General features: G+C 41.0%; 1 protein-coding gene across 1 annotated transcript in view; it reads left to right on the top strand.

Annotated features, from left to right (window-relative positions):
• The window catches only part of SPTLC2 (serine palmitoyltransferase long chain base subunit 2), a 78029-nt gene extending 64882 nt beyond the window's left edge, over positions 1-13147 (top strand). The window contains exons 11-12 of the mRNA XM_059473440.1: positions 1921-2050; positions 7092-13147. Coding sequence (XP_059329423.1) covers positions 1921-2050; positions 7092-7211 — 250 coding nt within the window. The 3' untranslated portion in view covers positions 7212-13147. The remainder of the gene's footprint in view (positions 1-1920; positions 2051-7091) is intronic.
• The last annotated feature ends 1416 nt before the right edge of the window (positions 13148-14563 follow it).

Here is a 14563-nt window from a genome sequence, read left to right as displayed (position 1 = left end):
GCTTTTATGATCATTACTGAGTCCTGTAAAATATGGAAACTTCTCTAAGTGATCTTGAGAAAATTGAGGCTTGTAGCTTGGGGGGCATCAAGAAAGCACTTCAGGGAAGCAATTTTGCCTCTATGTGTCACGTTTTAAAGGTTGGGTTGTGTGTTTCCATTATATTTATATGTAAAGTGTATAAATACACTAAAGAGGAGCTGAAATTGAATGGAAATTAAAATTAAAAGTAATTGGGGGAAGTCTTTCAGCTAGCTTCTCAGGATCAGAAGGAGCCAACATTTTTATTGATGAATATTGAAAATTAGAAAAAGGAAAACAGTGGGGATGGAACATAATGGGACACAACAACATATATTTCATAAATTCCTAGGTTTTAAGAGATCTAGATATAATCACTCAGGCATTGGTATTGTAAATACTGAAACAACTGTAGCACTTAGGTTTATAAATTCTTGCAGATTTGTGGGGTGCTGTGTGAATAATTAAGGCTAAAATTCTTCAAGGAGGATACATGAAGTATATATTGAAAAATTTTTCAAAATAAACAAGATCCTGATTTCAAGGACAGCTTAGCTTTGATCGCTACATTTTGGGGTCTGTATAATGCAGTGCTCCATCAACACTTTCAAATTTGGAAAACATAATTCCATTTTATGCTACACTCAACATCTCTGGTACTTGACTAGCTCAGGCTTCAGTCTGGCAATTTTTATCAAGCTAGATACCCTTGTTCTCCACCCTTCTCAGTGCAACAGAGTTTTAAAAGGCCTGTTACCTTTATTGGTGCTGCAGACTACATGTCCAGCACACAGAGGCAGCTGTTTCCACTGCCCAGCTTCTCTACCAGTCAATAAAATCTTTTCCTTGGAAGTGTTCATGGAAATATTTATTAGCTGAGTAGTTGGGCCAGTATCTTACTTAAAATGAGCAAGAACAGAGAACTCTGATGAGAGTTGGCCCTTAGGATCTGCATTGGATTTACTTGATCTTTTTTTGTCCCTTGTAGCCTGTTTTTAAAATAGTTTGAGAGTAATATATAGATACAGAATGAAGTGTATCAGGATGCACCTATTTATAAGGAAAACAGTTGTGGCAGAAAATATAAAGACCTAGTAAAAGAATGTTATTTTATATGTTCTTATAAACCTCTTAAGTTCATTGCTACTTCTCACAACAAGGTCTGTTAAAAAGGATTAACCATTTCCTGTGGCCTGTAGAAACACCCCCAACTGTACTGCCATTACAGATCTGATCGAGATCTTTGTCCCTCTCATTGTATGAGTCACAGACACCACTGTCTTTAGTCTCCTTGAGAATTTGTTTTGTTGAAGATAGTGAGTGACAGTTGCATGATATTTTTCTACCTTCCTTAAAAATATTAGGTATCATATTAGATTATCTCAATTTACTGTGGTGATTCACTGGTTCCCGTGATACTTATAAAGTGGTGCATTCTGTGATGCAGTAATGTACTTTATTAAAATTAAATTCATGAAAACAAAATATCTTGAAATTGCAGAAACATCCGCTTTGGGGCATTGCAGCATGAGGGGTTCCTTGTATAGTCAAACTTCTGAGCCAAAATCACTCTTTCCTTTTGGAAAGATTTCCAAGCTTTGGTTACAAATCCATTTAGAAACAGCCTGCTAAAAGACCAGTCTCTGCCACATATAATCTTTCATCTTTGTTAGAACTTAATACACTGAAACCTTTTGAGAAGGACCACCTTGGGATTGAATTTAAAAAAGGCTTTTGTGAGCAGGCCTTTCTGCCTCTAAAAAGAAAGCACTGGAAGCTCCAAGGCGTGGTGTGACAGCCTTGCTGCAGCAGAGGCCTGTGTGGGTTCCCATAGCGAGCCCTTCAGCTCCTGCTTTGCCAGCCCTGGAATGACTGTGACTGTCTCCTTCCCCCTGGCAGCGCGTTTGGCCGTGAGATGCTGAAGCGGAACATCGGTGTTGTGGTTGTGGGCTTCCCTGCCACCCCCATCATCGAGTCCAGAGCCAGGTTCTGTTTGTCTGCAGCTCATACCAAAGAGATGCTTGATACAGTAAGTGTCTCATCTTGTCTTCCTTCTGCTCGTGCCTGCTAATAAACAGATACAACAATTGTCTGGGTTTTGTGCACTGGTTACATGTTTGGTACACAGCATGGTTGAACCTAACCTTCAAAGCCCTTTGCAATACAGCTGGCAATGACTCCATCTCTTTCCTTGCTTTAGCAGTGTGGAATGCCTGTTTAGAGTAAATCTCAGGACTTTTCTTGTCCTATTTTAAAAGGAGACAGTCTCATTCCTATAAGACAATGCTTTTTACCCTCTTTAAAGGCTATACCTTGCATTGAACTGGTTAAAAGGAAACATTTTGCATCTTCTGACCCTAGAGTTTAATGGTAAGGAAAAAAAATAAAAAGGCCTGAGAATCTCCAAAACATTTATATTCCTCTCAAAAGGAAGCACATGATTACTAGTGAGAATTTTTATTCCTGTTCTTGTTTAAGGCTTCAGAGCACTGTATCTTAAATGACCCTGCCCTAGTGAGTCTGTACCACATGCAGTGCCTTACTTACCCTTATTGGCACTTGCAGGGGGAATGGAGGTCCCCTCGAAGGAGGCCTGCATCACAGCTGGGAGATGCTGCCTTCAAAAAGTAAGGATGGTTGTTACTCTCTGACTAACAGAGTTGAAAGAGGATTATATGAATAAGTTTCACTGTTCTAAGTATGTCTTGCTGTGGTAGCTGCATTCAATTTTGAGTCTTCTGAATAATCTTTTTTCATGGACATATGTACATAGGCTGTCTTAGGCACTGCCAAAGTTCTGCATTGCACTTTTTTCCCCACTTTTAGGGTCTGTGACTCAGAATATAAAATAGGTTGAGTCATGAATTTGGACTTCATGAGAGTAGACTCTATCCTGTTCAGAGACCTACTTGAAAGAATCCCATAGGACACAGTCTCAAAGAGCAGAGGTGTCCAGGACAGTTAATTGATTTTTCCTCCTCACTCCTTCCCTGAAGAATGATCTATCCTGATTCAAAGGAGAGGAAATGTGGTGGGAAGCCTGCATGGATGAACAAACCAACAAAAATATACAATGAAAGTGTGTAAGAGATGCAGGCACAGACAGGTGACCAGGGATGGGGTCAAGAAAACCAAAGCTCACCTGGAAGTCAGTCTGTCAAAGGACATAAAATGCAGCAGGCAGAGCTTTTATGGGGCATTAGTAGCAAGAGAAAGAGTAGAGAAAATGTGGAGGACTGCTGCTGAATGGCACAGGAAAAGCAGGTGAGAAATGCATGCAAGAGGCAAGGGTACTCAGTGCCTTTGTTGTCTCAGTCTCCTGGTGAGACTTAGGAATCCTGAGACCATGAAATTAGTGGAAAAGTATGGAGCAGTAAAGACTTACCTTTGGTGTGAAGGAGGCTCCAATAAGGGAACATTTAAACAAAATCAACACGCACCAGTCCATGGGACCTGATGAGCTACATCCACAAGTGTTGAGGGAGTTGGCTGTCACTGCAAAGCCACTCTTGATTATCATCCTTGGAGAAAGAGTTCATGGTGGCTGGGGGAGGCTCCTGAGAACTGGAAGACAGCCAGTGTCCCCTTCTTGAAGAAGGGCAAAAAAGTGTAAGGAACTGCAGGTTGAAAAGCCTTGCCTTTATCTTGAGAAGATTGTGGAGAAAAAAATCTTGAAACTATTTTTGAACATTTTGTGGACAAGGTGAGTGGGAGTAGTCACAGAGTTAGGAAGGGGAAATCATGCCCCATGTCCAAATATGATCAGGTGGTAACACTTCAATATGTGAACAGCAAATAGAATATCTAACAGATATTTACTAATGTCTTATAAAAAAAAAAGACTCCACCTTTTCACACTTGATTGCTACAGAACTTACATACAAATGAACAGCTTAAAATGACAAGCTTTTTAAATTTAATTTCTGTTAAAAAAATAGTAAGGTAGTGTGTGGTGTGAGCAGTTTTGCACTGTATGTGTAGTGTCATTGAGTAGTATCACCCTGCCGTGTATCTGCAGTGCTGTACTTGCTGCTCCTGAGCTGTTTCTGCTTGTGAGAGATTCTCTAGCACTTCAACAACAGACTGCTTAAGGAATTCCTTCCCAGCTACTTGTCCTGCTATTCTTCCCTTAAATATCTCAATTTAATTGTTTCTGTTCCAAATAAAGGTTTGGAACCAGTACTTTCCAAGAAGACCCTCTCCTTTGCTTCCTTTTGCCCTGTATAAAATAAATAGTATCAGATTTGGCTCAGAGTGTGGTAATAGACCTGAGTTCATTGACACAAATGAGGGAGCAGTAACTTCTGGGACAGGTGGGTATGGAGTGGGGATGAATGGATAAGAGATGGGAGGAAGGAAAATAAAGGAAACTGAAGTCTCTAAAATAATATTGCTGCAAATTGACATACTCTTTCTAAATAATATTGCATAATTGGCATACTCTTTCCAAAACTGAAACTGTACAAACTTGATGTACAGGCACTACCTGAGCAGTTGTGCAATTTTACAGTTGGTTAGGTTCTTGGTCTTCCCTTTTAGTGACTAGCTGGGGCCTTTGCCATAATAAGCTGCTTTTGTAGGATCTGTATAAATACCACATTTGTGCTCTTCCAAAATCTATCTGTAACTTTTATTACTCTGCTTTAAAAACCTCTTTTCCTGTCAATTCCTTCTGCATTTTCCAAAAAATGTTTCAAATTTTGTGCACTTAACATAAGATTCATTGCTAGAGTACCTCTGTAAGTGTTAAATGTACTAAATTGAGGAAATGCTAGTTCAATATATTAAAGCTTGTCTGCTAAGAAAATTAATCCAGAGCAAAATGAGGTGTGAATTTTGAAGTGAATGAAGAAATCCTGATTTAGCTCAGTATGTGGAGGCTTTTTTCCAAGTTAGCGTAACCCCCTTTATGGTTCAAAATAGCTGCATGCTCAAAAGCCAGAACATTGGCAAGAAGAGTTAATAAGGAGCAAGTCTTTGTGTCAGTGACTTTGTGCAGTGTTTTCTTGTGATGCAGTGAAAAGGGATTGATTTCAGGCAGCTAATCATTAAGGCAGACCTCAAGTCTAATCCCTCTTGCTAACTGTGGCAGCAATATCCAGGAGGAGGAAGAACTAAAATGAATGGACTTGGGGAGAGCTGGCAGACAGCTTCTTCCAGTCACCAACAGAGGAGACAACTTGGTATCCCATCTGTGTATTCATGGATGCTAACTAGGGCTCTTGTGGTATTCTTTTAAACAAAACTTAACCAGGTTTGGAAGCATAGGGAAGAGAGACTTCTCTTGCAAATAATAATATTTGTAATGCTTCCTTGTTCTTATAAAATAGACCCACACAATGAGGAACAGTATTTAGTTAAAATTTTAACTGTTTTATGTAAATAAAACTTCCTTGCCTAAAAATATTTGGCTTAGGATCAGAGTGGAGTCCCTCATAACTTGCATCGCTGTGGGCTGTGCTTTCTTTTCAGTGATGAAAAATATATTACACTCTCCTAAAGTCAGAGTACACCGATGCCATTTCCTTTGTAGTCTTTGCTAGTCACATGGTCCTTTTTGTTTTAAATTAATAAAATCCTAAATCTGCATTCAAGAATAACAGTTAACATACTCTTTCAACAGAAATTCAGCTTTAAATTGCTTCCATATGGGATCTTTACTTAAGGCTCTGGCAGACTGTGCCCACACTTTGTTTTGTTTTGTTTTTACCGAGGTCCAACTTCTGGGTTTGTCGTTCCCCCAGATTTTAGAGTGCAGAGGTTTTTGCTGCCAGATATAACAAGCATGAAGGGCCATTGTTTAAAGAAACAAAAACTTGAACTATCCATCTAGGGAGAAAAACATGTAGAGCTATTAACCCCCATCTTCCAACTGTCCTCAAGAGACAAGCATTTGATGCAGATTGGAGCATCAGTGTTGAATTAGTGACGTTCTGAAGCAATGCTGAATGTACCTATCTCAATAAATTTACAATTCAAGGCAGCAAAGAATGCCAACCTTTGAATTAAAAAAAAATCATATTGGACCTGAAAGTGATCTTCTGAATTAATTTTTGTGACTTGCCTATATAAAATAACTAGCATCACATGCTATCACAGATTTGTCTGCAGCAACTGATTTATTTTGTAGTTTGCTCTAGGAGTGTTCTGTAGAGAAATGAAGTTTAGGATTTGGCTTTTAACAGACCCTATTGTGTGTGGACAGATGTCTTATCAGAGATTGCAACATAATGGAAGTATGATTAACTGAGTTAGGACTTCCCTCATTTCTTACGCAAGCAGATGTTTGATCTCTGGTAAACTTCATAATATTTGAGTTCAGGTCAAAATGGTGAAAGGCTGTGCTAATTCAGTAGAATGTTCTGCGCCATCAGTTGCTGGAATGCAGGATTTGTGGCAACCTCAGTGGGACTTGCTTTCCAAGGAGAAAATGCTTAGGGTCCTGCCCAGAATAACTTTTTATTTTTCTTTCCTTGGATTGTCTGGCAAAAATCTGCTGTGCCATGTTGTTTATGACACATGGCTTTCATCTGTAGTTGTATGTGGACAATGCAAATTAACCAAATGTAGATATAACAAATGCATCTATAGAACTTGTTAGCTCACTATTATAGTTTGTCTTTGCTGTTTTGCAATTTAAAAAATACAGATCAGCTTTGGTTTCAAATTGAATGATACACAAGGAGGAGTCAAACCTCAAACAAAATGTACATTTTTTTTCTATTTTAGCTTCATTACCTCCAGGAAGGGAAGAACATTATTCTGTTTTTCTATCTACGAGTAGTCATGGGGTTTGCTGGATATTATAATCCTGTTCTGGAGCTGGACTAGTCAGGTGGATACACAGGCACTCTCAGTTAAGTGACCCAGTGCTGTTCATGTGGTCTCAAAATTTCCAAATACTAAAATGAAAAAAAAAAATCCTATGCACTTCTGAAGGTACCAGCTTCTAGCAGAGTAACATCTCAAGTAAAATGGCTGTCAGAGTAGTGTGCAGGCATGCATAAAGGAACATGTGTGGATAACTTGCATCTGTCTCCTCTGCTGATCTACTGTGATCTCTTTGTCAGGCTTTAAAAGAAATCAACGAAGTTGGGGACCTTTTGCAACTGAAATATTCCCGTCGCCGTTTGGTACCGCTCCTGGACCGGCCGTTTGACGAGACCACATATGAAGAAACAGAAGACTGAGCTCCCTCCATGTGCCTCAGAGGGAGGGACACACCCCAGGGGACACTCCGTGGCACACAGGCCACAGCATCTGTGAACAACACACTTATGACTGCTTAGTATAAGAGACGTTTCCTCACAATACTGAAGTGACCACATCAGCTCTAAATGGCATTTTGTAAATAGGGAGAGGAGAAAAAAATTCTTTGATTTCTGTGTCTTCAGGGTCTGGCCCTAGAGGTGCTTGGCTTTATTTTTTTCTTGTTGCTTTTTTTTTATTTATTTGTCTCAATGAGTTCACAGCAACCTAAGTTGGCTGTGGCTGATTAGTTCAGACTTTGTATTCACCATTAGCCTCCCAAATGCTGGCTGAGATGTTGTGAGCATGTGTGACGCTGGCATGGCAGCATTTTCAGTGTCACTGCTAGGTGTCTGATCTTCCCAATTAGGAATGAGCTGACCTGTCTATTTCTGGAGACTTCCCAGAGAAACTGTTGATTGCTAACTTTGACATATTTAACAAGATGGATAATTAACCAAAGTTGTTTTCTTTTTCATTTGCAGTTACTTATGTTTAAAACTTGAATTTAGCCTTTTTAAAATAAATGTGTTGTTGACATGTCGCTGACAGGACCATTGTTCCCTAACATTATTTAGTTTTGTAAGCCACAGGCAGAAGGACTTCTGGAACTGTAGCCTCTTTTCCTTCCCAGTATGGATACCAGATTGTATCCTGGTTTTGACACTAATTGTCCTTTTGATAGAGGGTAAGTGATGGAGAGGGTTTGTTTTGGTTTGTTTTTAATACTTCTGTTTAAAAAAAAAAAAGAAAAAATATGGGATTTATATGTTGCTTTCTCATCTTCAGGTTAGTTTCTCTTGCTTTGGAATTATCATAAAGTCACGAACAAGTCACTAAGCCCTAGAAGGGAGCCTTTGGGGTTAAACAAACTAGAGCAAGTCTCATGGTTAGTCTTAAGACGAAGCCCCCTCGATAAGCAGGCCTATACAAGGGGTGATGAGTAGGAGAACCATCTATTTCATGCAGATTGTGAAAGACTGCTGGCCTTTGCTGTGTAGCTCTCTGTTTCTTGTCATCTGTGAGGTGTTCTTCACTGGCCCTGTTATGCATATGGATAGCTTGAATCTTGAAGTCATACATTACATTTTGGCTGGCCAGCAAAGTCCCCATTGGCAGCTGCTGCATATCTGTAGGTCTTCCCTGAAGAGCGGGAATGTCCTCACAATTGCATTTAGTTTGATATCTTTATTCTTTCATACTTCTGTTACTTTCTGATCAACACTGCTCAAATGAGTGTTCTCTGAGCCAGTTGCTGTTTGGAGTCTTTATTTGCAAGTTTCATACTGTCCCTCTGTTTCAAATAGATGCCTTTGCTCTAACAAGCCTTAGAACTGGTCTGCTACTTAGTTTTTACATCTTGAATTCTTTCAGTGAACAAAATGGATCAACAAAAAGGTACCAAAAGTTTTAAATTAGTCAATTGCAGTATAGTTTGTTTCTGTATTTTATATTTAGACATACATGATTTCTGCAAATATAGTAAAATGTTAACATTGTGTCAGTTGGGTTGGGCCAGCTCTTCAGTTTGGGTTGGCAAAATACTTTTTGCAGGTTACTAGGGTTTTAGAAACAGACTGATCGTCATAATACTGAAGCAGAGAGCAACTCAAAGCTCTTTGTGTGGTGCTGAAAAAAAATTCTTTTAAAGTTCTTTAATGTTCACTCTGCAACTAACAGGGAGAGAGTGTTTTGGCCACTAGAACCAAGCAGTTCTGCAAATACATGTGATGAGTTAAAGCAGAATTGGTTTCTATTTTATAGACTATCTAACTTCATGCATTTATAGATCTTGTTACATTTTAATGTAATGGAACTTCAAAACACTGGTTCATTTTTTTACCATTGAATTTCAGAAATTTATTTATATGAGAAGAACTGAAATTGACTGTTTGAAAATAGGTCCAGTTAACTGTTTCTTAGTCCATTAATGTTGGTTGGCTCTTCTTCTGGAGCTGAGTGCAGAATCTGAGAAGTCTGTATGTGCAGCTTGGATAGCTATGAAATAGTCTCATGTGTTCAGGCAGAGTTAATAAACAGCAGTTAGCTGAGCTTACTTTCTCACCCATGTTCTGCCCAGGACTAGCTCTAACATTCCAGCAGATTACCTGCTTTCTGACTTCAAGAAGCTTTACAGATTTTTTTTTTCTCTCTGGATTGTACTAGGGAACAAGAGGAGCTTAGTTAGTACAGGAAGCCCTGACATGAGCCCTGATCCTATTAACTTGATCATGAAATAGTTTAAGAGCAGACAAACTGATCAATCTAAAGGCTTGGATCAGTAGGTAGCTGGTTTTAAGCATTCACAAATGCAGAGTGTGTTTGTCTGCTGCGTAGCCAACTCAGTTTAGAAACTGGGATGTATTAATTTAGAAGTGGGTTATCATAGATTCTACAAGTGTTGAATCTCAACCTTGTCTCTGTGAATCAGTTTTAGAGCAGCTTTTCTTTGGAAGGGAGAAAAGTATCTGGAAAAATCTTCACAATATAGATAAATCCTGTGCAATACTTCTGAAATAGTGTTCAAAAATTACTAGTGTCCATTTGGTTTCTAGTTGCACTTGTTGAGGAAATTATGTTCAAGCTTCTGCCTTTTAGTATCTGTCTGCTGTGTCATGCTGTCTGCATATAACTTTGAATTTTGAGTTGCAAAGGCACTTCAGAAATAATTCTGGCAGTTAGCATTTGCAAAGTACTTGATTACATTTCAGCCTTGCCATATCCTTTTTGGAAAGCAAACCCCCCCACACCTCTCTGAGGCCTTTTGTTCAAGAGAAGCTGTTTTGCCAAAGTTTGGTAAAAACTATGAAACCTCTTGAAACTGCTTCTGAAAAAGTAGGAGTTAAGCCCAAGATTTCACACTTTTAATTCAGTAATTCACTGAGCTTGAAAGCCAAGAAAACCTTTTTGCATCTACTGAAAAAGCTCCAATAAGGGTTTGTGTTAGGCAAACCTACAGCATGTATGCTGTCACAGTATGTGTAGGATGGATTGCTGCTTTGATATTTATGTACTGACCAGAAATCTGTCTCCTTTTTCTCCTGGCAGTAGAAATGAATGAAAGAACCAATCTTGAGAGATCACAAAGGAAGAAAAGCTGCTTAAGAAATAAAACTTCAGTCCCTGCCAACTTTTCAGAGACATTCTAATTGAAAATGACTCCTGGTATTTCTTAAAAGATGCAAAATTGAAAAGAAAATGGAGGCTGCTTTTGAACAAAGGATTTTGCTCAGTACTGTATATTGGCTAAACTTATAAATATACAATAGTTACCTTCCCAGTACCTCTCTGAAGAACTAAGCAAGCAAGTTTTTGCCTCTCTTGAGCAGAGTGAAGAGTTTAGAACCATTACTGTTTTTAAGGCTAATGGCCATATTCTTTCACTCATAAGAAAATGGAGAAGCTCCTATTACCGAGCATCAGCAAAGAGTGGGAGATCTGCTTCTTGTTAGAAACTGGCTTTCCCAAGTAGATCTTTGTCTTAAGGAACCTGATTCATAGTTTTCCTTTAGTTCCTTGGCAGAGAAGAAACCATTTTTTTGTGTCTCAGAATATTCAGGGCCTTCACTTTTGTTTTTTACATGACACAAATTTTTGTATAGTACATATATGGTTTATTTAACTCTCTAGTTGCTCTATCTTTTCCCTTCTAAGCAGCATCCTTAATGAACAGTTCTGGTTCTTGAGTTATGGGTGTAGCAGTATGCTTCTGTTTTATGCAAAGACTCAGGAGCGAGTTGACCAAACATCTGAAGGGATTGCATTACCCATCCTCCTCTTGCTGTTTCCTCTAAGAGTGCAGATGTGATACTCACTATCGCAGCTGCACCTTCACAAAGAGTAGGCAAGGGAAATGTGCCCATAAAATTAGCAATTCTGTGCTGTGTGGATGAAGGACTGATACTGCAGAGATGGAGAAAAGGGATAGCCAATCATTGCTTATTTTCAGCTGTACAGGGATCTTTCATGTGTACTTGAACAAGTATCCCTAAATCAGGAGTGCAGTTTTCAGTACCTGAATGGACACTTCTCTGAAACTTTTCCACACCAAGTAAGTACTTCTTCTCATTCTGTGCAAATTTTGATTCGTTTTCCTCTGAAAAGCATTGACCTACAGCTGTTTGCTTGTTCAGAAGCCATGTTATCCATTCAGGGAGGTTATAGGAGAAGTTGGAAGAAAGCATGAACATGACTCTTCATTTCATCTAAGAGAACACCTTGCAGCACTGGATCTGGAGCACTATGCATGAGCCCCCTTGCTGCATCACAGAGAAGGAAACTTGTGGAAATGTATCCCAATATCCAATGCTCAGTCAGAATGTATGCAGTTTAAATATATTATTTTTACACTTTATATTCAGCCTATGAAAGTGTCAAGCATGCTGGGATCTGTGTGAATGGCACCTTCTGCTTGGAGATTTGAGGCACCTGCAGTCTGTTCTATTTTAGCACTAGTGAAGTGCAGAGCTGTTCAGGAGTGCTTAGTATGACCCCCTGGCAGGTGCATTGGTGGCTTTGGTGCTGGACCTGACACCCAGGTGGCACTGGACCACTGTTTGGGAAAAGCGAGTCATTTGACCTGCATAACCTGAACATGGTTTTAAAAGAAAAAAAAAATCTCCAATGCCATTCTGATGGCTTTGTATTCCTGTAAACATTCCCAGCCTTGCAGTTGTTCACCTGTTCAAGGATTCAGACGTAATATTAGAGCACAAACATCAAGTGTTTGTGTGAAGTATTGTGCTTCACCTTTCACCGAAAAAAGCATTTGTTGCAGACATTGGAGCTGTTGTGCTTATATCCCCAAATGGGGCTGGGTGAAGCAGATGATGACTGTGGTGTGTGTTGAAGGCCTTAAACTGTGATTCTTGGTATGAAGAATTAAAATTAAGCCTGACCTTGAAGAGTGCAGTGGATTTTACCCCACGGAAGAATACTCGGTGCTCTTAGTTAAGCAGTGTGTACTGCTGTTTTCTCGGGAGGGAGGGGTTCAAAACTCAGTTTGTGTGTGATCCTGGCTAGCAGCTGTTTAAGGGGACGTCTGTACGTGGGAGCCAAAGCAGCGCAGTTCTCTGCACTGATGTTCCTGTGCAGCTTACATAGTTCTGTGTGCTCCCATCAGGAACTTGTTCCTGGGCTGCTCAAAGTGGGAGACTTACTGAGACAGTCAGGGACTTCAGAACCAGTGGCAGCTAGCAAATTCATTTCCTCAGCAGTAGGTGAACAGGTCTCAAGTGAATATTCCAAGGCTTGGTGCCATTCCAGAAATACCCCCAGTGAGGTGAAACATGCACCAAGCCATCTGACCTTTGTAAACATTCTTTTTTATTTTTTTTTGCCAAAGCTCATCCTATTCAGGCAGTATTTCTGCTACCCCCTAATGGTTTATTAAGCTTAATGCATCTCTAGCCTCCCAATATTAACGTCAGACCCACTTGAGAGAGAACTGAGGAATGCTGGAGCCTGAGGCTTTAGGCGAGCAGCCCCAAAGCCAATGGTGGCCCACATTTCCACAAGCCCTGGACAGAATTACCAAGTCACAGCACTTCATCTTAAATTGCACTGTATTCTTATGCCTCTGTGTTGCTATAATGTACATATATATTGGATTTTTTTGTAGATAAGACATTTTAGATAAAATTTTTAAATGCCCCCCCCCAAAATATTTTATGCCAGATGTCTAATTTTTTTTACACTTGTGATTAACATGAATATGGATGCTTTGTGGGCAGGGAAAAAGATAAATGGATGGTACATTGGCTTAAAAAAGGTAACAATGCATGTTTAAAAAAAAAACACTGGAGAAAAAAATGCTTGGGGAAAAAAATCATTCAAATATATTCTATGTTCTGCATAATAAAGACTTTTAAAAACACTATATCATGATTTTGGCACTTTTTTCCTTAATGAGGCTTTTCCCTATTAAAGAGACTGAACTCTCTCTTCTTTCCCAGTCCTTTTCCCACCCACCACCAAAATAAAAACCTCAAAAAAATTCAACACATGAGTTTTATACTGGAATGACTGAGTAACACCATTGCCTGTTAAGGACTCAGATCGTTGTTCCCCTCTAGCCTTGTACTCTAGAGCCAGGAAACCTTGCATGAGAGATGGGTGCTTAGCTGGTTTTTGGCAGTCTCTGGTCCATCGTACAGCAGGAGCTTTGATGTGCAGTCTAGAAAAGCCGCTTCTGTTGTGGAAAGACGCCTGCAGTCGTAGCTGCTGTTCCCGATGTGCAGCACTCCCACGATGAGTGCCTGCTCTAGCTCGGTGCTGGCCCCAAAAAGCTGCTGTGCTTGAAAGCTAGGCTGCTACCCTTGGGTGCTGTTAAGAGTGTCAGGCTGCTCTCAGCTGCTGTGCTGCTAATGAGATGTTTCAAAGGGCTTCTTGATCCATCTCGCATGGGATTCTTGACCTCACATCTTTCTTGCAGTTTGTGTCTTGTTTTAAACATTTCCTTCCATTCATCTCAGCCCTGAATCTGCATAAACCAGATGTCAGTATTTGAAAAGGAGGTGCAGGTCCTGATTTTAGCTGTGGGTACACAAATGGGCCCAGGTGATTTGCAGCTTTGTGCTGAGACTGCTGTAGAAATGTTGGGTTTTCCCTTCTAGGTCTCCCTTTCTGGGACCGTGCCAGCGCTGGCACTTCTCCTCAGTAGGCTGCAAAACCTCCTTTCAGTGTGATTCCCCAATAATTTTTTCGTAGTCCTTTCCCTAATTTCCTTCATAGGCTTATGAACGCCTGTGGAAATGCTGGAAAAGATACTCTTTACACCCCAAATAAACAGCCACTCCATGTTTCCAACAGGTTTTGAGGGCAGGATAGGATGCTGCCGGCACAGAAGACAGCAGATCATGAAAGAAAGACTTCTTTGGAGTGGTAGAAACTTTCTCCCACAATTCGGGAACAGCCGAGGCTTTCACCGGGGAGCACGGAGCCGGTTTCTGCCCGTCAGGGGCCGGCTCCGGAGCAGGGGGGGGCCCGTCCCCCCTTCCCGCAGAGCGGCCCCAGCCCTGGCGCTCGGAGAAGGGGGAAAAGGGGCGGCTTTTGCAAGGCCGTTCCCCCGGGGGCGCGGCGGGAGGCTCCGAGCCCCCTGCCCGGCCGCGTCCCGCTCCCGCCCCGCGGTGCCGGGCGCTCCATCCTCCCCGCCTCGTGCGGCCGGGCCGGAGCCGCCGGACCCGCGGCCGCCCCGCCCCGCCGGGAGGGCGCAGCGGCGGCGGGGCTGCCCCGCGGGAAGCGCCCGGTGCCGCGGGGCTCGCGCGAGGCCGGCGCCGCCGAGGCGCGGAACAAA

The sequence above is a fragment of the Ammospiza nelsoni genome, chromosome 6, assembly GCF_027579445.1.
Source record: "Ammospiza nelsoni isolate bAmmNel1 chromosome 6, bAmmNel1.pri, whole genome shotgun sequence".
NCBI classification, from domain to species: Eukaryota; Metazoa; Chordata; class Aves; order Passeriformes; family Passerellidae; genus Ammospiza; species Ammospiza nelsoni.
This window is presented reverse-complemented; position numbering and strand designations above follow the sequence as displayed.